Consider the following 24,275-nt stretch of genomic DNA (forward strand, 5'->3'; position numbering starts at 1 on the left):
ACAGTGCAGCCAACTGGTGAAAAGTGCTATTTTCTTCTCTCTGGCATAATCTCTCTCTAGAAAAAGCATTACATATTTTCCTGTATTGCCCCCTCAGTGCAAGACCCCACCACTGGTCCCCATTGCTACTCTTCTGCCAGCCCCTCAGACCCCTGGCTGCACACACCTGCATTGCCCCCCACTACCAGCACTGGAATACTTGGTTTGAGTCCAAAGGTCCTTTTTTGAAGACAGTAAAGTGAAGCTACCACTATGCAGCATGTCCACAGTCCAGTAATTTATTTTTAAATTGCGTAATTTCAAATTGCACAAACAAAACTGAACAGCAATATGCTTGAATTCTCTCTTCTGTACACTCAAAACAGTGATCTAAAACACCACAATATCCAACATACACAAACCTCAGGGCAGGGTTAGTAAATACACAGATTGGAATCATGGTGCTCTGTTCCTGAATGGAATGTCCCACAAAAGCACAGGATACAGCACAACATAAGGTCATCTGTTACATATGGAGTGAGCAAAAAGACACTAGCATTTTCTATATGCATAACTGGAAAAACCTGCATAGGTTAAGGGAAAAAAAGAAACAAAACCAAAACTTTTACTCATTTTAAGTCAGGCAAGGTTGTCTGTACGCATTTTAAATTCTTTTAGAGCTATGCAATCCAACCCAGGGAGGATATGCTGATTAGTGTTGTCTCTTGTCAGCAGTTTTGCAAGGTCAAATACAAGTATCTTGGCTTTAGCTTTCTCCAAATATACAGTGAGACTTAAATGCATTTAGAATAGACAGTACATACCGTAAGCTGCTCACATACAATGAACTTAAGATTCAATATTAGAGTGTAACACTATAGAGTGCAAATCAGAATCTTCACAATAGACTTAATGGTAATACGCAGTCCTGCAAAAGCCCACTTGAACAAAGTCGTTTAAACTATTCCCCTTTTGAAAGTAAAAGTCTAAATGACATGGAATGTGAAAAAGATTTAACAGAAGTGATTCAAATCGTTTGCGCTAGAAAAAACAGTCCTTCATGAAATAAAGGTTACAAGAACACGAGGCAGAACTCTTTGCTTTTCCCTGTTATGAGTTAAAGCGGGGAGGGACGGTGGAGTCTCAGTAAGAAAAGTTGCTGCTCCAGACTGACTTGTGCTGCATCTCACATGCTGTAGCCAAAGCCGGGCTGTGGCTGGCCCTACGGAGGGGGGGGGGAGCCCTCGCCAAAAACGTAAATGCATTTAGAATAGACAGTACATACCGTAAGCTGCTCACATACAATGAACTTAAGATTCAATATTAGAGTGTAACACTATAGAGTGCAAATCAGAATCTTCACAATAGACTTAATGGTAATACGCAGTCCTGCAAAAGCCCACTTGAACAAAGTCGTTTAAACTATTCCCCTTTTGAAAGTAAAAGTCTAAATGACATGGAATGTGAAAAAGATTTAACAGAAGTGATTCAAATCGTTTGCGCTAGAAAAAACAGTCCTTCATGAAATAAAGGTTACAAGAACACGAGGCAGAACTCTTTGCTTTTCCCTGTTATGAGTTAAAGCGGGGAGGGACGGTGGAGTCTCAGTAAGAAAAGTTGCTGCTCCAGACTGACTTGTGCTGCATCTCACATGCTGTAGCCAAAGCCGGGCTGTGGCTGCCCGTACGGAGGGGCCGTGTAGCCGTAGCCAAAAGGTGCCTGCGGAGGAACTGCCACACTGGGTCCCGCTGTCAACATCAGCTGGGGCTGGCCTGCAACACACAAGGGGCATCTTACTCCTCCCGAACTCAGTCAGCAAAATGCCTGCAAATTTTCTGTAGATATTTGTATGTTGAAGCAGGAAGTCCCTACCCTTCGGAGCCAGAATGGGTATTTCCCCACAAAACTCAGGGCACAGCACAGTAAAAACACTACAGTGTAAAGTATACGAAGAAACTCCTGATAGAATAACCTGGATATAAGGCAAATACCCAGGCTAGACATGAAGCATATTGCACAAGATCCAATATCTAGTATTTTGGAACACATTCCTTAAGACTTGATTTCACATGAAGAACGTTCCCATTTCCCAGGACTTCCTTGGGAAAAAACCAAGATTAGGGAAGGGTTGTTTTAAAAGTGAACTATGTTATTGATAACACATGAACTAAAGCATTACCATAAACAATAGGTTGTGTTTCTGTAGCTTGTTCCTCTTCCTTTCTCAAAGACTCTGATGCATCCAGTTTATCCACCTGGAATTGAGACCAACAATTAAAAAATCTCCTCTAAAACAGGTACTTATTCGTGGCAGAGAAGTGGAAAAGCCTTAGTGGTATGTTAACACCCATCAAGAAAAGGAGACCATTTACAAGTTAAGATCAATTCAAGTAGCAATGTTGGTACTGGTGCAGTCAAGATTGTCTGTTTCCTGAAAAAAAACCCTCATTGAGGGATTTTCAACTACTTTGAAAGCTCACTCCAGACTGAAGCTTTGTACAAAATGTTCTGTACTGGACTGGAGCTGGACACAGACTCAGATTTGAGCTCAGTCTCAGTTGCAGACCTCTGGCATTGGAGCAATTGTCAAGATAATGCCCAGACCTGGAGAAGTTTCCCTGGAGGTGACATTGAGGCAAAGTAATCTGGTTTGTATTTGGATAGAGCAGACTGCAATAGCATCCGACATGTCACTTGAGCCTCAAGATTTCACTTTCCAAACCCATTCACTCATGCAATTTAAGTTCAAATGCAGAGAATGCATGTGTATAAGACTTGCTTTTTCCACTCCAGAACTGTGTGGCAGTCAGCCTAAACCCACAGCTACTCCAATTCTTCCAGCTTTACACACAGTAACAGACAAGCCTGGCCAGCTGCACTGCGAGCGCAATGGTGCTGTTTGCCCACCCCTACAGAAAGGCAAGAGAAGAAACTTCTTCTGTAGTGAAATATAGCTCATTTCTAAGACAGATCCAAGGGAACTCAGCATTTCTACAGTCTAAGGCAGGCCCTGAAACTAAAACCACAAAATGAGGTATCGGTATTTTACCTGGGAGGTAAGATTTAGAACAAAGTCAGAGATAATCATGCCAATTACTTTGAAAGACAATAATACAACTCACAAGATTAATGTTTCATTTCATTTGTGCCCTTGATAAAGGTGTTTGAAGGTTTCCTGCACTTACACAGGGTCAGTGTTATTTATTCAGCTACAACATCCAAGAGTGAGTTTGCAGCTTAATTGTGCTACATGAGCAAGTGTCTGCTGGCAGCTCCAAGAGCTGTGAGCTCCTCCTTTCAGCTGTGAGTTACAACCTGTGTTCCATAAACCTGTTCCTCTGTAACCTCAAGCTGAGGCACAACTCCAGGGAGTGGCAGAAGTCCTGAGCTCGAGTTCCCTCATTGACTGGGCTTCCATGGCCAGCCTGGTGGTTGCCTCCCACAGTATCTGGCTTGCTGCTGCCAAAGTGTACAGGATCGTATCCAATGCTCCAAGACTCATTTCCAGACACCGTGCTGGGAACTGCACTGTTTTTAACTCAAAACAGCAACACACTGAACACAGAAGCACAAGTTTAGAGATGCAAATCCAAGGAGAATGTGCAGAGTTTGCTACTAAGCAGAGGCATTTGGCTTACTCACACTTGGAAAGCCTCCAGCCCAGGACATTCAATGCATTTTGGACCCAGTTTTGATGCCTCCCCTCAGAGCTGAACAAATACTGACAAGAACAAGCGCAAGTTTGAAACCAGCCTGCAGGATGGTTCTTACACCACTTGCTCGAGCATCACCAGCTTCAGGGCCCTACACACTTGGAGCAAGATTGATTTAAAGGCTTTTCCACAGGGACTGCAATAAGCTGCAGAGGAAAAGTAACATGCATTCAATGTTATCGTGTTATGTGTGCATGAAAAAGAGGCAAAAGTACTGAAGCACGAGTGAGGTCTGAAGATGACTGCCAGACAGGCTCCCCCCAAAAACCACACGCAGCCCACAGCAATGCCTTGGAGCTTAAGGAGTAGTGGGATGTAATTGCAATGACTGCTACACATGCGTAGTTTATGCAAACACTGCAGTTCAATTACCTTTTTTCACACACACGCTTTCCTACTTTCCTTACTAGCTGCTGAAGGACCTTACACTACGTGTCTTAGCCTTCAGTTCCAGTGGTGTCTTTACAACCAGCAGTTTTTGCATTTAGTCCATCTTCAAAGCTGTTTGTCACTTTGGTTTGCCCTTTGCTGAACCACATTAATGGAAAACTCATGCTAGGGCTGACCCCTGGGCTAAGGAGGATCACAGTGGCATTTGTAGGGAAGCAGATGGACAGAAAACCTTGGATTGCCCTTCTGAAGGTCAAAGTTACATAGCAAAAGGCAAGCCCTGGAGTAGCCTCAGAAGAGCAATAAGCATTACCATTTTTATGTATTTTTTTTAATGAGGTAGCAAGAGAAGTTTAGTGAAGCTGGAGAGCTTGGAAGGCAGTCTTTTCTTGGACAACTACTAGAAATTTACTACAGGGAGGAGAACCACAGACTTGGTGTAACAGCTGAAGTTTTAAGTTGCTACATGAACTAGAGCACTGTGTGGATTAGATCAGCACCATGAGAACTGACACCTGAGTGAGGAGGAGTCCCTCTGAAAGCAGCCAGTATCTACTCTGCCTACGGTCAGCACGCATTAGTCATGGTCCAGAGATCAGGAACTGGATCACAGCCCTTCAACTAGCAAATGCCAGACTGATCTGTGCATTCACAGACTCATTTCTTATTGTAGGAGGTTCTTCCAGTCAGATTGGCAGTCAAATAGTAGCACTTGTGTAAGTATTTGTGTGTTGTTTGAATACCAGGCTGACTGTGATCCAACTGATCACCTGTATGCCCTTCCTGAGGATCTATTAGCTTATTAGTAGCAAATGAAACTACTTTTCTCCTACAGCACTAGCTACTGAGAGTTAAACAATTTGCATATGCTTTAGTGATATTTTGTTTGGGGAAAAAGCAGTAGCAGCAGTGTAGTAAACATAGGAAAGAAAAAACTCATGCAGAATCCTTAGACTTAGTCCTCCAGACTTAAAGATGGAAAACAAGAATCAACTTTCACCTTTTCCTTTATTGCATCAACCTGCAAAGGAATTCAGAAGGTGCAGCTTAGAAAAATCAAATTCCATATTTAGCATATAAAAAGGTAGAAACAAAAGCGTGAGGGAAGAAATAATTAAGGTACAGGCGAGTAAAAACAAAGGTACACCAGAAGTATCTGCTTTAGAAAGGCAGCTCTGCTTGTTGCTGGCTCTTACTGCATTGATTTCATTAGCTACACTAAAGCTACATCCTAATCTTTTAGTAGATCAGGAGATTTTTATCTTTAAGAATCTTCCTACTCCCACCAAAGGCCTGGTGTTAGCTTGGTTCATCAGGCACCTCTGACAAACAGTTTTATTGCTCAGCCAGCTCCCCACCTCCCCCAAAACAGCATTTCAGGCTGGCTACAGAAATACAAGGTAGTCCTGCCTTTAGAAGGAACAGCCAGGCAAACTTCTGGACAAACAGGCACCCTGGTCTTCACTGACTGCATGAAAGTAAAAGCTGAACTTCAGCTTGGAAGAGTCTTAATCATTAAGGAATTTACAGCATTTCACTGAAAGATACTCTAAAAGCTTGAGCTGGGCAAATCCTGCTAGTGACAGTTAGATTTAACTCAAGTCTGTTCAAGTCTGTCAGAGCATTACCAAGTAGTTCCCCCATCCTGAGTCACTTCAAGTAAGAGTTGAGTCATAATTAGTGCCATTAAGTATCAGAGCCACATTTTAGAGTTAAATGCACAGCAGAGTAAGTTATCTCCAGATCTAGCTATAAAGCTGTTTTAGTACACAGTCTAGAATTTAGTTAAAGCTTGATCCCACCGGGGATTCCTGACACAGCACAGGAAAAGCCTGGAGCCTGGAACTACTTTAGACACTGCCCAGGGTCAGGCAAATACTACTGATGTAGGTTCTGTAATTGGTAGAGAGGGTGGAGCCTGTAAGTGTTTCAGCCTCTTAGAGGGCGAAGTCTCTCCCCAGATGGACTGAAAAGTAAGTGTGGACATGGACAGACAGACATTGGACAAAGCCCAAATCAATGTTAGTAGCAAGCAGACAGTCTCAAGGCATTCACCACAGTGACTAAGAAGCTCTGGATGTTGGAGGGGCACCTGCTCTTACCTTGGTCAAGTATTCCTTCATGACCTGAATAAAGTATGGCATGGCAAAGTCCATAATGTTGTGCCTCCACGCTGTTTCCAAGACAACATCCGGCCTTAGGAGATCGTAGCAGGTGAAGAGACAAGCACCAAAGCATTCCCTCTTGTTCTCCTGCAGGAACCACTGCAGCAGCTCTTCTGCCAGCTCGGTATCTTTGGATTCAGAAGCGTACTGCATCGCATCCTGCAACGGGAGAGAGCCTCAGCCTCGGGGCACACAACAATCCACAAGGTGCTGTTAACTGAGCTCCCTTTAGAGCCAAACAAGCCAAGGCTGCTAAAGCTGACCGGGTGGGGTCTCACCTTGTACAGCCTGTCCTTCTTACAGAGCTCCACACTCTGTTTCCAGCGGTTGTTGCCTTTGAAGAGATAGGCAGCGATTCTTCGGAACTCTATTAGCTCGTGCTTCTCCAAACGTTGGGCAAGAGAAATGTTGTCAAAGTTGTCATAAGCATCTATAGAAGTCCTAAGAGCCTGAGTGAAGCACAAAAAAAAAAAAAAAGTTACTCACACCTCAGATGTACAAGTGCATCCACAAAATGCAACATTTTCCATTAGTTCTGTATTCCTCCTGTTAGGAGGATAAAGTATTCTAGCCAGACCTGCAGAGATCTGCTGTTTTATTTGAGAAGCTGCTGTCTGACACATGTGGAGTTTAGAGTATTTCAGTCAGTATTTTTCAGTAGGTTAAGAGCCTCTGAATACCAGGCAGCTGTTCTCTGAAAACAGTGGAACAGCCACATCACAACTGTTTGCCTCCTCCGTGAGTCCTTTTCTTAGCACCCACTGTTTGTTTGCCTTAAATAAAAGCTGTCACACTCATAACAAAGTAGCCACTCTACCCCCAGTAGGAATGACACAAAAAGCTCTCAGAAAGCCACTAACACTTTTCCACTTAATCCTTGGCTCCTCACCACTAATTCAGTTTGAAGTGTTAGAGAACATGAACTTAAGGAATTAAAGTTAACAGCAAGCAGGTAAAAACTACTGAAAATGAGAAAGAAAACTGTGTTTCTACACATTAAACAAAGACTGAGGATATGAGATACATCCAGAACTACGTGCTTCAAGACAAGACATACCTGGTAGTCTTCTTCAATAATGAAGAGGTTGTTGAGGGACTCATTGACTGATTTGTTGTTGTGATTCTGAACAGAGCGCAGGTAAGGCTTAACCAGGGGCAGCTGTTTAACCTTTACGGAATCAGGGAGATACATTTAAGTCAGTTATTGTGGAAGTCTCTTAGCATCTTCCCTGGCAGGCGAGTAGCTAAAAGCATTTTAAAATGCCACTACAGCTCAATGCTTCCCCAGCTTTTGCATTGATCTGGTTAGCAAGAAAATTACCTTTGTGAAGAAGGTGACAGCACGAGTGTGGTCAAGCCGAGGGGACAACACCATCAGCAGATCATTGAGCAAGAGAGGCTTAAATTCCAAATAGAACTGAATTGCCTTGTAGTACAGCTCCACATTGGCCACCTAGAGAAGAGTAAAGATGCATGTTCAGAGCAGGAGTTTGATTGTGGGGAAATGCAAAGGAAAAACAGACATAACTTTCACTAGGAAAGCAATACCTTAGTGATGATATCTTTGAACTGGCCTTCTTTCCAAGCATCTGTTGGGTGATTCATCATTGTGATTATGGCATTATCATATTCTTCATACTTATCATACAGGAACACCAGTTCAGCCCAGAGATGGGCTTGTTCTGCAGCTCTCAGAACCTAAGCAGAAGGCAGAATTAGCAATATATGTTAACTGCAATTTCCACCAGTGCTCAGGCTTTAGTGCCATTAACAACTTCAAGAGCTGCTGGTGCAAAAGCCAGGGTACAGACAGCCCAAAAAGGTGTGTTTTAAGCTAGATTTCAAGCCTCAGACATTCACCTTAGGAATGTTGACTCTGGACCAGAACAGCTCCAAGTGCTCCCTCATCTTCTGTGGCTTGAACTTGGAGTAGAGAATTGCCAGCTCTGTGAACATTCCCATGTGTGCTCGCTCCAGTCCAAGTGCTGCTTCCAACATAGTGATCAGCTCTTCAAAGTAGCCACGATCCTTAGAGACACAGACACAGACATTTCACATCAGGAAACATCCAGAATTTCAGATTTTGACAGGGTTGCCATGACAGAACTGACTGTACAACAGGAGTCAGCTTAATTACCTGGTAATAGTTGATTAGTTCTTCCAGCTCATCTGCATGCACCACAATGTGGAGCCCACACATCTGAGCCAGGCGGAATTCTTTTCCATCCACACAAGCGAAGCAAACCTGGAATTGAGAGTTGTGTTACTGCTTATAATCAAGGTTTCTGAACAGGCTACAGCTTTGAAGTCCTTGAACTCAGAGCCAGTAAATTCACCTCTTTCCACGTGCGAGTGCTGTTGGCTTTCCGAGCACCATCCACGGCTGCCTGGTACTCGCCCAGGTGCACTAAAGTGGAGGCCAAACGGCCAAAGTTGGACACGTTGTTGTACAACAGTTTGGCTGCTTCATACATCTTCTCATCATAACAGCGATCACCAACCTAGGGCAGAGCACAGCCAGGTTATTCCTGCACACTTGCAGCCTTACACTAAATGTGTGGCATTCAAGCCCTTACCAAAATGGATTTAAAGGCCAAGATCTGCATATCCAGAGACAAAATTCCCAACACCCCTCTGTGATTCAGCAAAACAAAGTCAGTCTCACTCACCTGCTGGATATGTGCATTGTTGGGTCCATTGATGAACTCCTCGAGCTCTGCCAGGCGGTTTGTTTTAGCAAGAGCGAAGATTAATTCTGTTTCCACATACGACTCCCGGGCCTTCTTGCGTGCCATCTGGAGGTACTTTACCAGTTCTTCCCAGTTTCCTATGGAAAAGAGTTCAGAATGTTTACTTCCCACCACTAGGGACACTTGTGTTTCAGCTAAACAATCAGCTGAACCTCATTTTGACATATTTCTACAGCTATTCCCCAACAATCAACAACCTTCACACTGCTCATTATGCATTAATCAAATCATCTTAGAATGGGCCTAACTAAAATCCTATTTAACTTCATGCAAAGCCTCTGAAAGAAGTCTCCAGCTAGCTAAAGAAGGAAGTTACAGGCCACTGATTATCTGCAAATGGAATACACTACCTTTTCCCATTCTTATTTAGGGCAGTCCTTGAAGGGCCAGATTCCTCTACTTGCATCAAGATACAGGTCTGGCAAAACTGCAGTTTGAGCAGGCCAGGCAAAAGAGCTGAGCAACATCAACAGCCAAGATGTAAATAAAACTTAGTCATACCACTGGCATTAGCAGCTTGAACAACTTCCATGTATGAGGAAGGATCATCTGCTTTAATGTAGGAGTCAATCGCTTCCTTTACCATCCCCTTCTGGAGCTGTGCTTTGGCCAGCTGGCTCCACACTGCAGGTTCATTGCAGCGCTCAGCGAACTCGTATGCACGGTCCAGGTTCCCAATGTGCTCTATCAACACCTGCAAAAAGGATGACCATGATCAGCCACTCTCACAAAGGTCACTTTTACAACACACTAAGCTCTGGTTTATGTAAGTTCCTCAACGGATCCACAGCTTTTAAATAGGGACTGACTCCATACAACCCACACAGCGCCGAGTGATTTTAGGCTTACAAAGTTTCAATAAACACTATTTGTTCTGCTTCATAAGACAAGACACTGAGCAGCTTTGGGCACTTTGCTAATTGGTTTTAAGCACTGAAGGCACCAGCAAAGTCCTTGTGTGGGGATGCACAGGGAGTTTTTACAACCTGAGAATGGAAGATACCTGCACAGCTGATGTATTGACATCAAACTTCCTGAAGATAGCAAATGCCTCCTCGAAAAGCTCGTTGCTGATAGCAATATTGGCTATATCAGGGGCATCGTAGTTATCCAGGCGATTGATGTACTCCATGACACGGGTGCGGTCAGCCTTGATAGCTGTAAGGATGAGAAGGTTCTGCAGATTCCTGAAGAGAGAAAAAAATAGTACTTATCAAATCATGATCAAGAAATTCACCCTGCCCTCTGGAGAAGGTATTAGTTTATTTGCTGTCTCACATTACAGCAATAACTCCAAGTTTCCTGTGGCTTAGTTTTGATTTCACACACCTGTGCTCACTGAACACGGAGTTATCCAGAACTATTTTCTCCAGCAGTTCAATGAGCTCATTGGGAAGATCTGCAGTCATGAAAGCCTTCACAGTGACAGAGACTTCCTCGGGGTCCTGGGTCTCCGACAGCGCAGTCTGGACAACCTGCAGGCAGAGTCAAGGCATGGGCAAATCACTGATGTCAGGTTCTGCAAGTCCAGTTAGGACAGGCAAGGCTGTGAATGTCCTGCCAGTTGTACCTGGTCAATCAGGGGTCTTCTGTAGGGGTTGCTTTCCAGTAGCACACTGGCCCAGAGCTCGGGGTCTTTACGACGAACTAAGTAGCGGGAGAGACTCTTGAAGAGGGAGTTCTCATTGCACACCTGGAGAAAGACACAGCTCGGTCAGAGCGAAGGCACAGCTATGGAGCCTACAGCTAATTGTACTGCAACTCTGAACTGAGGTGCAGACTAGAAATCCCAGGCTTTGATATTTCATTAGCCTCCCATTTTAGGATGTGCAGGAGAGCTTCCTATTTCTCACTAAGTTGCAGAGGGAGATTAAACAGCTACCTCGCCTTCTGTGTTAGAAGCATGCACTTCCCAGCTTAATACATTTTAGGAAATACATGCTTTTGTCAAAGAGCTTTCTATCTACCCCACGACACTGATGTCAGAACCCCACCCACAAGGCAGCTGCCTGGGCATACATACATTAATAAGCTCCAGATCGCACTGTCCACGCTCGTAAGCCACACAGGCCAGGTGAGGGTCCCTCTTCTCACAGTACTTGCCAACAACACGACTGTCATAGTAGGGATTCTCCCGCAGGAATCTCTCTGGGTTGTTGTTGCTGTCAATGTATATCTTGGCCAGTGCATTGTGAGTGGCAGGCTCCTCACAGCCCTCGTGAATTCTTGCTTCCAGCCAGGGCAGAAGCAGCTTCAGCCTAGAAGGAAGTGATTTTCACGTTAGAGGTTGAGTAAGTAAATATCCAGTTGCACAATTTCTACACTCTGGAAGCCAGCCAGCCTTGGTGTAGGATAGAGTCAGGAACTAAACCAGAGTTACAGTGCTCTGTTTTAACCTACATTTTGGCTCATTATTATAATGGTGTAACTTTCTGACACTATGAAGAACACACACCAAAGACTCATTATCTATCTTGAGAGATCCCCACATCAGCCAAGAATTAAAGCTGGTTCTCACCAGTGGCAGCTTCTGCTTGTGTCAGTACCAGCTTTAGCTGTGTGACAAGGATATGCACTGATGGATGAGCAGCAAACACTGCCAGACTGGGAATTGTTAAGAGACTTACAGAAGTTTAATACCTGTTTCTTTTCTCAACCTCTGCAACAAGTTCATCGGTCGAAAATTGACCTCTCACTACAAGGATGAGGTTCTTTATCACATCTTCAGAGCAATCCACATCAAGCAGTCCCCCAATAACAACTGGCAGACGGCTTGGATTCACCTAAACAGAAGCATTTGAAGAGGTCAGTGTGTTGTCAGGGAGCAAGGACAGCCAATATTTATCCCCAGAACTACACATGAAAGTCACTTGTTAAGACTGAGCCCATCTTCCTGCCTTTACTCCCAGCCTCCTGAAGTTCTGAACAAGCTTAAAAGTCAATTCTTCAGTCAACAGGTGTTCCCATCCCAGCTCAGTGGCTCATTCAGTTCCCATAGGAAGAGCTCCTGAGCAATCAACTTTGTCCCTGCAAGAAGTAAAAAGGAGAACTCCCCCTCCTCCTCCTCCAAAATGCTTAGAGTTAAAATCACCCCAAGAACTCCAAAGTTATTCTACCAAGTCTTCCTCCTTCAAGAGGCACATGAGTGGGAGTTATTGCTTAACCTGACTGAAGAATGAGATCTGACTCACATCAGGGCAAATTTACTGGAGGCCACTAATAATCACTTAAATGTCAGTCTCAAGTACAAAGCTGTTTGCAGAATACTTAAACATGATGCCTGTAGTTGTATATAATACTGTAAAGATTGATCGATTTGACTCACTGAAGGCAAGGGACAACTTGTTACTTACCTTCTGTACATAAATCTCAATATATTTTTGGAGATTATTTCTATACAAATACAGCACCAAGTCGTGGACAAAGTCAAAGCGGTCGCACACAATGATGAGAGGCAGCTGGTCAGTAAGTTTAGCTTCCTAGAAAGAGAAAAGCTTTAGTAATTTGGTTTTGCTCTTGGACTTAAGCAGACAAATAATACAGTCACTTAAACTGTCAAAGCAGCTGAATTTGGAAAGCCAAAACTCGACAGTCAACCAAATAATGACAGCTTGTTGTTCAGCTGATTGTTTGCAGTATGTAGCAAGTGGGAGCACTCACACCCACTGCAGGGCGTGAGGAGCAAGAAGCTTTTTGGAGTTTAACCCTGCTCCTTTGCATGGCAGACTCTACAGAGTTGTACAACACAATACAACTATTACAAGCCTAGGCTATAGAGAGTATTTTTAGCTGCCACTGGTGTTTGGTGTGCAGGATTAGCACTCTGGGATTTCAAAAGAAATTTAACCAAGACTAGATAAGGTTGTATAACGTAAAACTTATATACAGAATTGACTTCGAGTGCCATGTGTCTTGTGATACCTCCTAACTATGGATTTAGAGAACAATAAGAATTAAGCTCTATAGCAGTACTGCTTAAATTGCTTATCAGATTAATTCTCTAAAAGCATTCCAACTTTCAGCATAAGGGACAGTCAACCAAATAATGACAGCTTGTTGTTCAGCTGATTGTTTGCAGTATGTAGCAAGTGGGAGCACTCACACCCACTGCAGGGCGTGAGGAGCAAGAAGCTTTTTGGAGTTTAACCCTGCTCCTTTGCATGGCAGACTCTACAGAGTTGTACAACACAATACAACTATTACAAGCCTAGGCTATAGAGAGTATTTTTAGCTGCCACTGGTGTTTGGTGTGCAGGATTAGCACTCTGGGATTTCAAAAGAAATTTAACCAAGACTAGATAAGGTTGTATAACGTAAAACTTATATACAGAATTGACTTTGAGTGCCATGTGTCTTGTGATACCTCCTAACTATGGATTTAGAGAACAATAAGAATTAAGCTCTATAGCAGTACTGCTTAAATTGCTTATCAGATTAATTCTCTAAAAGCATTCCAACTTTCAGCATAAGGTTACAATGGTTACAGTACAGAAGCTTAGTCTATGTGGCAGACAGTATTCCGGATGCATATTTCAGATCACTTATTCCAACATGCACATCCCAGAATATAATCCTACATATAAATTACACTTAAGGACTTTACACAGGGAGGCCTGTACTGGGAGATTTACCTGGTACATGTCCTGCACATTCCAGACATGGAACAGCACAAAAAACAATAACTTTCATCAGGAATTTGACAGCTTGATAACATATCTTAGGTGGCTTGATCAAATTACATACCTTACACCTCGGTGACACCAGGTTAGTTTTAGAGAATTCTCTTGGGAAGAGTTTTGCCATCTTCAGATATGATCAGCAAAATCTATGACTATGCTATGTAACCAACAAACATGAAGGCAGGAAATGTTCCCAGATAAAGTTTTCCCCTCCCACACGGTTCCTCAGGTATTTCTCAGAGTGTTGTGTTTGTCAATAAGCTCAGCATTAAGACTACAGAATCTGAACTTTGAGCACACCATCTTTTCCTACTCTCCAGCAATGCTCTGGATCAGTCAGGATATATTCACACTGACTGGCATCTCCCAGCAGAGCTAAACCATGGCTCACCTGGCTGCAATTTCAGTGTGTATGAATAAGACAGATCAGCCCTGAACCTGAAAGCATTTATGGCATTAATTTACTCTATTCATCTGTTGTTTCTGTAGTTGCTCAGTTGGAGTTGATTGCATTGTAAATAAGCATTAAGTTATCAACTCATTTGGCACTATGGGTGTTCTCAAGTTAAGCAAACTGCTTCCTACTTTACAGCAGACATTTGGAACAAGTTCTAGGCGAGCTGGTGCAATTATTACAGGTTAAGAGTTCAAGCCAGATTAACCTTACCAAGAGCAGTGAGGAACTGACCTGACATTCTCATTTTTTAGACAATATTCCAGGCCCGGACTTCATTAGGAGGCACTGTCAACATGGCAGATGCCTCTGGTTTGAGGACACTTGGATCCTTAAGTGCAAAGGTTTAAAACTCATCTATTTTCACAGAGCTGCCTCATTTCACTAGTGACACACCATCTTTTATCAGAACCCCAAACAGCCCCAGATGGTCCAGTGTTACCCAAACGTTACCTTGAGGAAGTTTTTAACACGTTCTGGATCATAGCAGTTACTTTCCCTGCAGATTCTTTCCACTTCTTTAATTTGTCCTGTCTTGCATGCAGCTTGAATGTACTTGAAGTGCACATCTGGATCCTGGCTGAAGTTTACAATGGAGCCCAGGAAGTAAAACAAACCTGGAGAAAAACAGTCCACACATTATTTGCTAGTCTTGTTGAAAAGTACAAAAGCCCCAATGCCAAAGGCTACAGAAATTAAAGATAACCATTTTGGACAAGGGAAACAGGCCAGCATTTTGGGTTTTTCTACAGTTCCAAACATTTTCCAGGATTTCAGAAAAACAACATGCAACTGAATAACGGTACCCATCCTAAACAGGAAAACTTTAACGTTTAGGTCTGTTTCAAGACAGTTTGAGGCCTAACTACTTAAGTTCATTATGGCTTTCTAGATTTCAGCAGAGACAGTCCTTCATACGCACATCTATAACGAGGTGAGCACCAGCTCCTCTTGCAGAAGTACAAACTCACCTTCAAAGCTCTTGAAGGACTCAAAGAGCTCAATGAGTGACTGTGTTGACAGCTGCTCATGGTATTTGGAAGCTACCTGGACACAGATCTGCAGGTTCTGACGGATGTTAGCGGACAACATCGCACGCAGACACTCCAGAGAGTCTTCTACTGACAAGGACCCAAAATAATTCACTAACCACTGCAAAGACACACAAGCCATTTTAGAGCTGAGCAGAACAGCAGTTATTAAAGGCTGGATTTGTTAGATGCAGGGTGTTTGACGCCTTACCTCAGGATTGAGGAGGTGAGTGTGAACTACCGCACGCTTGATGTCGTACAGGTCTGTGAAGTGCTCGAGTGCTCTCTGCAGCAAACCAGCCTTCTCACACAGCTGAGCTATGTGAGCCCGGTCATAGTGAGTAAACATTTGGTTTCCCAGGATGGCATCTGCAACCTAGAAGGAATATTGAACATTTTCACTCAGTTCCTGAACACTGCCACCAGTATCTGTCACGTCCAGCCCCAGGAACTCTGAGCACGTACCTGAGGTGCGTGCATGAGGTTCATCTCAAGTAAACGTGTTTGCAGGGGACCTTCTGAGGGACGATTATTCTTCAGTGCATCCAGCAGAAAGGCTGTACATTGCTGGATTAAATTATATTCCATAAAGACATCCACAATCTGCAAAAAAAAAAGAAATTTAGGTTTTTGATTAGGAACTTGAAGCATATTTAAGCATCAACGCAGCTTCCAAAGTTAAATTCAAACTCATAGCTCTGGTGGTTAGAGCATGGCTCCTCTTACCAACTTAATGCTTTGAAGTCAACGTTTCATAGCAATAAAATACAGTTATTTACCTGTGTTATATCTGCAAGAGGCTCTTCATCTTGAACGAGCATTTGTGCAAACTGCTGTCCTTGATCAGGGCTGATTCTCATTACATTCCTCAGCAAAAAAATCCAGTCTGGAGTATATCCAACCTGAAGAGATGATGAAAAGTGAAAACTCAGCAAGAGCACACACCTTGTTAAATATAGAGCTCAGTAAAAGCTGCTGTCAGGAGATTACACAACCCAGTCAGGATTTCCTCTTTTGGGAAAGGATACACGGGGAAGAAGAAAAAGACTCATGTATGAAGTCTAGCAGTGATTATTCATAAAGGCAAAAGTAATTATTCATAAAGGCAAAAGTAAATACTATACAGGCTCTCAGATTCCCCCACAGTTACTTTTAGCTACTTGGAACATGCAGTTGTTACTCTTAAACACAGGATAGATACAGCAATTTAATTTTCTCTCACCTTCTTAGCATACAAAACAATCTTCTGGACTTGTCCGGTTTCAGCAAAACACTGGATGACCTTGTTTGGAACGTTGGCTCTCAGATAGACACTAAGTGCTAGCGTGGGATCTACGGATTTCACAAGGTCTCCCAGCTCCTCCGAGCACTCCAGCTGTTCAGAAACAGAAACGCAGTCAGCCCACCCTGACAGTGCCATGCTGAAATGCACTACCACCCCCTTCCTCATTTATCTTCCTTTTGGACTTCTCTTTAAAAAATTAAGGTTCAGCTTGAGAGCCTGAGCTGACTTTCCCAGCAGTCATCTAGCGGGCTCTGCTCCTCATGCTGTTCTACACGAGTCAAAGGCATTTTCAGAGCCAAAAACAACTGGGTGACACATTGTATCAGTGTGTGTCTTCCCTAATTACACAAATGTAACCACAGCTCAAAAGCACTTGCAGTCAGCATCCAAAGGAATGGTTTGGCAAAGCACAGCAGCAGCTCGGAGGCTTTCCATGCTCATCCTGCTGTGATTTTAAAGATAGAATGAGTGAAGCTCTGAGTATTTGATCAATGCTCTTGCAGTAACTCGAGTCATAGTGACAGGTAGAGTGAGCACCTATTGCTCAGCTATTTGCTGTCACAGCTGAGCTCCCAGCTGAGTTTTCCTGGGAAGGGGGGAGGCTGTCACACAGTGCTGCTCCTTCCCACCCACGGCTCTGAAGGTATGGATCCCGAACTTACCTTATCTTCTTTTAACCATTTTTCCAAGAGCTGCTTGCGGCCCTGCTGGAGCACTGGTCTGCAGAGCTCCAGTGACTCATACTTGTTCAGCTGCCCTTGGTCCAGCAGAATGCCAAAATACTGCAGGAGAGGGGAAGTCTGCCCTGGCTGAGCTGGAACACTCTGGAACCGGCGTATGGTGTCTGGAGTACGCAGGATTCCCTGCCAGAGAGAGAGAGAGAGAGCCACTTTAATTTTCTTTTCTGCTATTGTGGCTTGGCAAGAGTTGCTCCAGGAAGCTGGAGGTAATGTCATTGTAGCTGTCACAAGCATTTCTATGTTTTGCCAGCCCAGAACGTCAGGAGCAATATGGCTGAACATCAGTTCAGGCACTGAGATGCTTTGACAGAAAATGTGCTATTAACAGCCCATTAAATTTATTTCAGTAGCAATGCAGATTTAAGTCCAGAATTACGACACCCTTGGCCTTGCAAGCAAATTCCTCTCATCTGAATTTAGTCTTAGTCTGTACATTTTTATCCTGTTTCCAGGATAAGCCTCTGCTAGAGGTTGTCTTTTCACAGACGCTTTTTGGCGTAACTGGAGAAGTAAAGGTAAGTACCAGAAACACTGTGACTCATAGCCATTAGTTCATCATTTATTCCTCCCCTCCTCTGTGGGCTTTACAAACTCATAAGATCATCCAGCCTGCAATCAGTGTCAGCACCCAAGATACCTGTGAAGCACCTGTACACCTTAGGACAGGAGCAACAAGACTGTGCCCTTGGCACTTAGAAAATTCACTGAGCTTTCCTGAAGCAAGAAGCTGAAGCCAGCAGAGTTCAGTGCTGTTCTGAACACTTTACCTTTGGGGCATTAGCTGCCACTTTTGCTGCCTCTGAGTAGTTCCCTTGTGCAAAGAGTGCATTGTGAACATCAGTTCAGGCACTGAGATGCTTTGACAGAAAATGTGCTATTAACAGCCCATTAAATTTATTTCAGTAGCAATGCAGATTTAAGTCCAGAATTACGACACCCTTGGCCTTGCAAGCAAATTCCTCTCATCTGAATTTAGTCTTAGTCTGTACATTTTTATCCTGTTTCCAGGATAAGCCTCTGCTAGAGGTTGTCTTTTCACAGACGCTTTTTGGCGTAACTGGAGAAGTAAAGGTAAGTACCAGAAACACTGTGACTCATAGCCATTAGTTCATCATTTATTCCTCCCCTCCTCTGTGGGCTTTACAAACTCATAAGATCATCCAGCCTGCAATCAGTGTCAGCACCCAAGATACCTGTGAAGCACCTGTACACCTTAGGACAGGAGCAACAACAAGACTGTGCCCTTGGCACTTAGAAAATTCACTGAGCTTTCCTGAAGCAAGAAGCTGAAGCCAGCAGAGTTCAGTGCTGTTCTGAACACTTTACCTTTGGGGCATTAGCTGCCACTTTTGCTGCCTCTGAGTAGTTCCCTTGTGCAAAGAGTGCATTGAATTTTCTGGCAAAGAGCTCCTCGGCCCCCGCCAGGTTGTTGCGGACAGCCATCCGTAAAGCCAGGTCAGGATTCTGCAGCACGTTTGTGATGTAGGGAATGATGTTCTCCTCTTCCACACACACTGAGAGCACCTGAATAAACCATCAGGGGAAACCACCAGTTAGTCCAATTATCAAAAGTGAGACAAAGGCTAAGCTAACTTCTAAGAGGAAAGTTATGGTATTCATGGAAAGTTTTTCATCCCTTGATAACTGATACTTGTCATTTTATTAAAGAGACCTCTGGTTAGAAAGAGCCAATGTCATCCATTGTCAGCATCAAAGCAGGCAACTAATAGTTTAATTAAGGTATTTGCAGAGGTAGAAACACAATGGATCTTTCAGGGATACAGGGCTCTTTCTAAAACCTGTACTCAGTGTCTTAAGTAACCAATCCTAGGGGATACCAGGAACAAGTCTGCTCCATATTCCCCATGCCCAGCAATACCACCCAAAATCAATCTGGGCTAAAGGCATGGCTGTGCAATGTTAGTAACTTGTTTAAAGCAGTTGAGTTAGATGTGTATGGAGATAGAACAGCAAATTTATTTTGGGGCTCACAGCACTGACAGACCTCATATGTTCTGAACAGAGTTCAAAGTCACCATCTCTGGAAACTTTTAGACATAGATAGGAACCCTGCAGTGTATCACAAAGAGCCAGTGGGATTAGCTAAAGAAGTGGTTTCCAGGCCAGGTTTCCTTACTTGTCCCTTTCTGTTTACTCCAATAATTCCAGCTGTTGCTTCGTGCTGTGCAGTAACAAAAATGGTCTCTCCACTGATCCTGTTCATGTAGATACAGGTGCCAGTTTCCAGGTCATACAAGTGGATGTAGCCATACTTTGTTATGAGGAACACCACATCGTGCTTGTCACTGATCTGCAAAACACAAATAGATTACTCAAATTTGGCACTGGATAAATGAGTTGGTGCTTTTGAGACTCAGCAAACAGCTGGGCCATTTCAGGACAGCCAGAAGTGCTGTTTTATTTTTACTTGAGTAGTATCACAGCAGAATGATGTTTGAAGAGCTTGAAAAGCAGTTAAAACACATGGATATTTCTTCCATAAATAAGAATAGGCTGCTTTTGAATGCTGCTTGTCTCCACCTTTACTTTACCACTACTGAAGCAGGAGCAGCAGTCACACCAGTCACACCAGTTTAGGGCCAACCCTCAGGTCCACATTAACCAGCTGACTCCCAGTGCCCTGCTCCAGTCACATCCACCAAGAGAAGCTGCAGATCTGTTTGCAGCTGTCATACCTGCATAGCAACAGGAAAGTCACTTTGTGCTTCAGGAGGAAAGAAGACATCCACAGCTTTCTTTGGAAAGGGCTGATTCCCAGTGGGTGGTGTGCCAACCTCAATGATATGCAGCTGTGCAAGAGATAACATTAGTTCTTGCATCCAATTTATTTAACAATAGATTCAACAATGAAGTTACAGCATCTTCTTGCTGCTCAGCCTTAATCCCAAATTTATGCAAAGACAAACTAAGTTAATCTTTCTAAATTCACTGGCTAAATGTCACTGGCTAAAGGTGTGGCATCTGGTATTCATGTACCATAGGAGAGGGAAACAGTTAAATACAATCTTTAGTTACCCCTAATTACTTGGAAGTTTCAGGATTCTGCTGGGTTACTTTAGATGCACTCTTTTAACTTGGTTCACATTCTAGAGACAGTTCTGAAGATTCAGTTTCTCTGAATTTAACTCTGATTTTACCCTGGTTTTGCTGTAACTCACATAATTCCAGCATTGGCACTGGAGCACTATTTAGCCTTGCAACACTATTGCTTCATTTTAAAAAATTTTCATCCAATAATTTGGAAATTAGTTGAGTCTGATACCAGGGATCAGCATCAAAGAAAGATTGCGACAGCTTTTCCCTCAAGCTTAGCCTGTGAAGCTGAGAGTCACATGTTTCAAGCAGCTAATTAGGCTGGTCATGACATGCCACTTAACTTCTCCACTCACAGATTCTTGCTACACCAGGTAGTCCAAGCTCTGCATGCACCATATGCCATATCCAGACTGACACAGTCCTTCACTTTCTTCCTTAAATGCAACTTTTTGCATTAAACCACTTGTTCTCCTGGAAGCAGAGAACCACGGTGAGTCACTAAAGATTACAGTATATTTAGAACCAAGCCTTACCTTACCCCCAGCTTGCCCTCTTACTGCAAAACAGAAGAGAGTGGATTCTTCAGCATTCCCTTCCATCTTGAACTGTGCAAAGCTGGCTGCATGTCCCTCGATGGGCTGTGACACTTTTCTGTCCACAGAGTACAGCTGCATTGCTCCCACTACACGGTTTTGCTACACAAAAAAGAACAAGTGTCAGGAAAAATAGGCACTCAGTAATTTCATTTAAGTTAATACTGGTAAATATGCTGCCATTTCAAGCTTCCTCTTACAACAGCATCATTTCAAACTCTTAACCTTGTACTAGTGCTTATATCACTACAAATCCAATTACTTTAAAGTGAGATTTTCAGTTACACTTAGGTTTGTTATTTGAAGTTCAAGACAAGCATTTGCATTTAATAAAATAAACACATCAGTCCTGTTCCCATAGAAGGAGACAACAAGACACGCTCTGGGGTTTCCACACCTTCCTGGAGGTGAAGTACCTGTGCAGATATTCCAGTCAGCAGGAGCCATTTCTGCTTGGCATCAGTCCTGTAGTTGATGATCTGGCAGCCAGCAAGGCTGGAGTGGCGATCAAACATCTTCACAGGCTGGGACTCCCCCTCCATGCTCCAGTGGTAAACTGCATTATCCGTCACAAGGGCAACAGTGTTCAGAGAGATCCACTTCCAGAAGGTGACATCATCTGTCATGGTGTGAGCCTTCATCTTGCTCTTCATTTCAATGTTGAAGATTTGCAGCGTTTTCCCAGCTAGAAGACACAGCATCGTTAGCCACGTGACAGAGCAGAAGAGCTGCACTAGGACATGAAACCCTGGGGACTTCCTTCAAGAAAAAGCTGTTCTACACTGGCAGACCTTCAGGGACCAGCTTTTACTTTGAACCAGACCACACTCCTAGGGATGATTTTACCAATTTGCCACTACTGAGCAATCAAACAGATGTGGAGAACAGGTTGGTAGGAGACAAAAGCTTCAGCCACACAAATGGGTTGGAGGATATTTCACGTACATCAAAACCAGGTTACAATCATGCTGAGGCTCTTTGGAGTTGTGAGGGAAGCTATGCCAGTGGCATTAAAAGCTATGTCCACATCTGTTTTAAATATTAAAAGGGCACAACATGGAACAGTCAGGTTGGCAGAGGGCTTTTGTAATTCAGGCTAATTAACCAAAACCTTGGGGTTGCACTAATGGGATACACAGCTACTGACTGCAAACCAGACTGACAGGAACTGTGCAAGGGAAGGAATCTAGTGACCAACACAAGCTCTAGAAGGCAAGAGGAACAGTTCTCCAAATCACATAGAATGGTGCATACAAAAATCCTGAACAGCCACCTGCAGTCATTTCTACCAGTTTTTATAACACAGTGGCCTAAGAAATTATTTCTTCCTGTTGAGAAGATAAGAAAGGTTCGGAGCAGTTCTACTACTTATAGGAAAGAGTTATTTAAGCACACACAAGCGTAGCCCAGGAGAAATACAGAAGATCCCATGAAACTGGATGCAGGTCAGAATATCTGCTACAGTTACTAACTGCAGCCCAGCCTGAGGAAGTCACAGTGCCACAGGGGCCAAGTGCCTGTGCTCACCAAGGACTGATCTAGTTCAAAGCCATTAGTTCAACAATTGATGCAAGATGCTGAGTCAGGAGTTTCTCCAGAACTTGGAGAAATCTCTCTACTACAGAATTACTCAGGCTATAGGCAGCAGTTTGTTTCTGCATCTAGTGCAGCTGGAGCTTTAGGGTCAAGGGAGAAGGACATTCAGGTAACACATTCCTACATGCTAGGCAAGGTATATTACGAGGCAAAATCTAGACTTGAGTCAAAAGGGTCAGTCCTGTTCATAAAAAGCTCAGTATCAAGATCCCAATGATTTAAGTACGCTTTGGGTTCTTGAGTGGGATAGTTTTTGGAATCTTAAGGACTCCCTTGTTTGGGAGGGTATGAAAAACCTCTGAGTTTTAGGCCTTCAGTTGCTTAAACACCACTGTTCAGCCATGTGCACCATCAATCTGAGCCATTTTATTCTGCTTTTTCTTGTCATAAGACACAACAGGAACTAGTACAGTCAATTGAAGTAACTCACCATCTGCACACACAAGAAAGCATTAAAGTTGTGACAAAACAGTAGCACAGTATTAAAGTCAAAGTTAGGTAACATTGGATACATATAAATCTTTCTATTAGCAATACATGCATTTCTAGAATGGCTGCACTGAAGGCTTTTTGGGGCTCTTAGGGGAAGAGACAGACATTTCTGGAGACTCCAGAGGAATGCTTGTTCTCTGTATCATCCGAGATACCAAGCTGGCTGACCTTGTACTTCCTTCACCACACAAGTCTTCTCTGCATAGTTCTACTGCTCTTATCACTGACTGATACAATAAATATGCACTGGTCTCTTTCAGCAAGGCCAAACTAAGGCCTTCAGGAATATTTGTCCCCCCTTCCCAGCCTCAGTTTTCCTTTCTCTAAGGAAAGGTTTAGCTGATAGACCTTATACTGTTCCCTCTCTTCCCTCTAACATGATTCCTTAAAGCCCACACTTGGCTTCCAGCTCTCTCTGCTCAGAAGCTGCAAGCATTTGGACTGAAGGAAAAAACTCATCCTACTGATCAGCAAATGGCAGGAAGCTTCAGCTGAAGCTCCCTGCCCAGCTGCCTCCAGAAGAACTGAAAATGCATTCAACTTAAGCTCCCATTAAGCTGTGGAAAATTGCTACAGGATCCTCCCACATAAATTACCTGAGAGACCTCAGTCACTCAAACTAGTTCTACAGAAAGCCTTCCATCCACTTCAAACAGCCCTTTATCAGGACTTCATACCTTTTAATGCAATGACTTTACTGGCAGGGTTCATGATAGCACTGTCAGCTGAAATGGGTCTTCGGATTGGGTTGCTGGGGTCATTCATGTCAATGATCACCACTTGAGCCTGTTCTCCTACTTTCTCTCTGATGCAGATGAATTTGTCAGACTCCATTGTCAGAGTGCTGAACCCAATGTTTGCTGGGTTGATGCCCAGATTTTGGAGCTGGAAGAGAAAAATAAGGTTTAACATTAAGTGATTACCTTGGTATAGCCACAAAGTTTTTGTGAATGTCACAGGAAATATCAGACTTTGCTTCGTTTTGTCACAAAACAGCCATGCTACCCAAAACCAGCATGACACACCGTGTTGCACAATTTCAACTAAGCCCAGCAGGCTTCCTGGAGAAGCCCTGCAGCATTCAAGCACTTGGTGTCTTGTCTTCAAGGTCTATTTACAACTTAAACATTAATAACTCAATTTTTGAGCCCCCTCACGTGGTTTAAGGCACACTGAACTCGCCATGCTGGACTTGCAGCTTCAGTCCTCACTCTCACCAGCTTTCCTCCCTGAACTCATCCACTGGGTTTGACAGCTATCACTATTTCAAGCTTAACATTACACGTGAGGTGTCTGAGCTTTATCTTTATCCTTGTGGAGCTAAAAAAAGCTGCCTGTCTAGCAATTAGCC

At 43.4% G+C, this 24,275-nt stretch overlaps 1 protein-coding gene across 8 annotated transcripts; it reads right to left on the reverse strand.

The window, feature by feature from the left end:
* Positions 1 to 1,244: 1,244 nt before the first annotated feature.
* Positions 1,245 to 23,851, reverse strand: CLTC (clathrin heavy chain). 8 transcript variants are annotated; one of them, XM_017730965.1, is made up of 35 exons: positions 23,602 to 23,842; positions 22,863 to 22,865; positions 21,253 to 21,521; positions 20,777 to 20,938; positions 19,883 to 19,996; positions 19,324 to 19,497; positions 18,557 to 18,710; positions 17,954 to 17,997; positions 17,109 to 17,309; positions 16,384 to 16,536; positions 15,941 to 16,063; positions 15,627 to 15,764; positions 15,373 to 15,537; positions 15,102 to 15,282; positions 14,584 to 14,747; positions 13,629 to 13,640; positions 12,351 to 12,476; positions 11,638 to 11,780; positions 11,021 to 11,255; positions 10,568 to 10,690; positions 10,327 to 10,472; positions 10,001 to 10,184; positions 9,499 to 9,691; positions 8,917 to 9,074; positions 8,584 to 8,748; positions 8,385 to 8,492; positions 8,108 to 8,275; positions 7,796 to 7,945; positions 7,569 to 7,700; positions 7,305 to 7,415; positions 6,526 to 6,696; positions 6,185 to 6,406; positions 5,083 to 5,103; positions 2,159 to 2,234; positions 1,245 to 1,751 (listed from the first exon to the last, which is right to left on the reverse strand). In XM_017730965.1, the coding sequence occupies exons 1-35, from the start codon at positions 23,834 to 23,836 to the stop codon at positions 1,627 to 1,629; spliced, it is 5,049 nt and encodes a 1,682-aa protein (XP_017586454.1). In that variant the 5' UTR covers positions 23,837 to 23,842; the 3' UTR covers positions 1,245 to 1,626. The 8 variants fall into 8 exon arrangements, with proteins under 8 accessions (XP_017586454.1, XP_017586453.1, XP_017586456.1 ...); XM_017730964.1 differs by lacking the exon at positions 17,954 to 17,997 and having other exon boundaries at positions 18,513 to 18,710; XM_017730967.1 differs by lacking the exons at positions 17,954 to 17,997; positions 22,863 to 22,865 and having other exon boundaries at positions 18,513 to 18,710.
* Positions 23,852 to 24,275: the final 424 nt, after the last annotated feature.

This window comes from Corvus brachyrhynchos, unplaced genomic scaffold, assembly GCF_000691975.1.
Source record: "Corvus brachyrhynchos isolate BGI_N302 unplaced genomic scaffold, ASM69197v1 scaffold283, whole genome shotgun sequence".
Lineage (NCBI taxonomy): Eukaryota > Metazoa > Chordata > Aves > Passeriformes > Corvidae > Corvus > Corvus brachyrhynchos.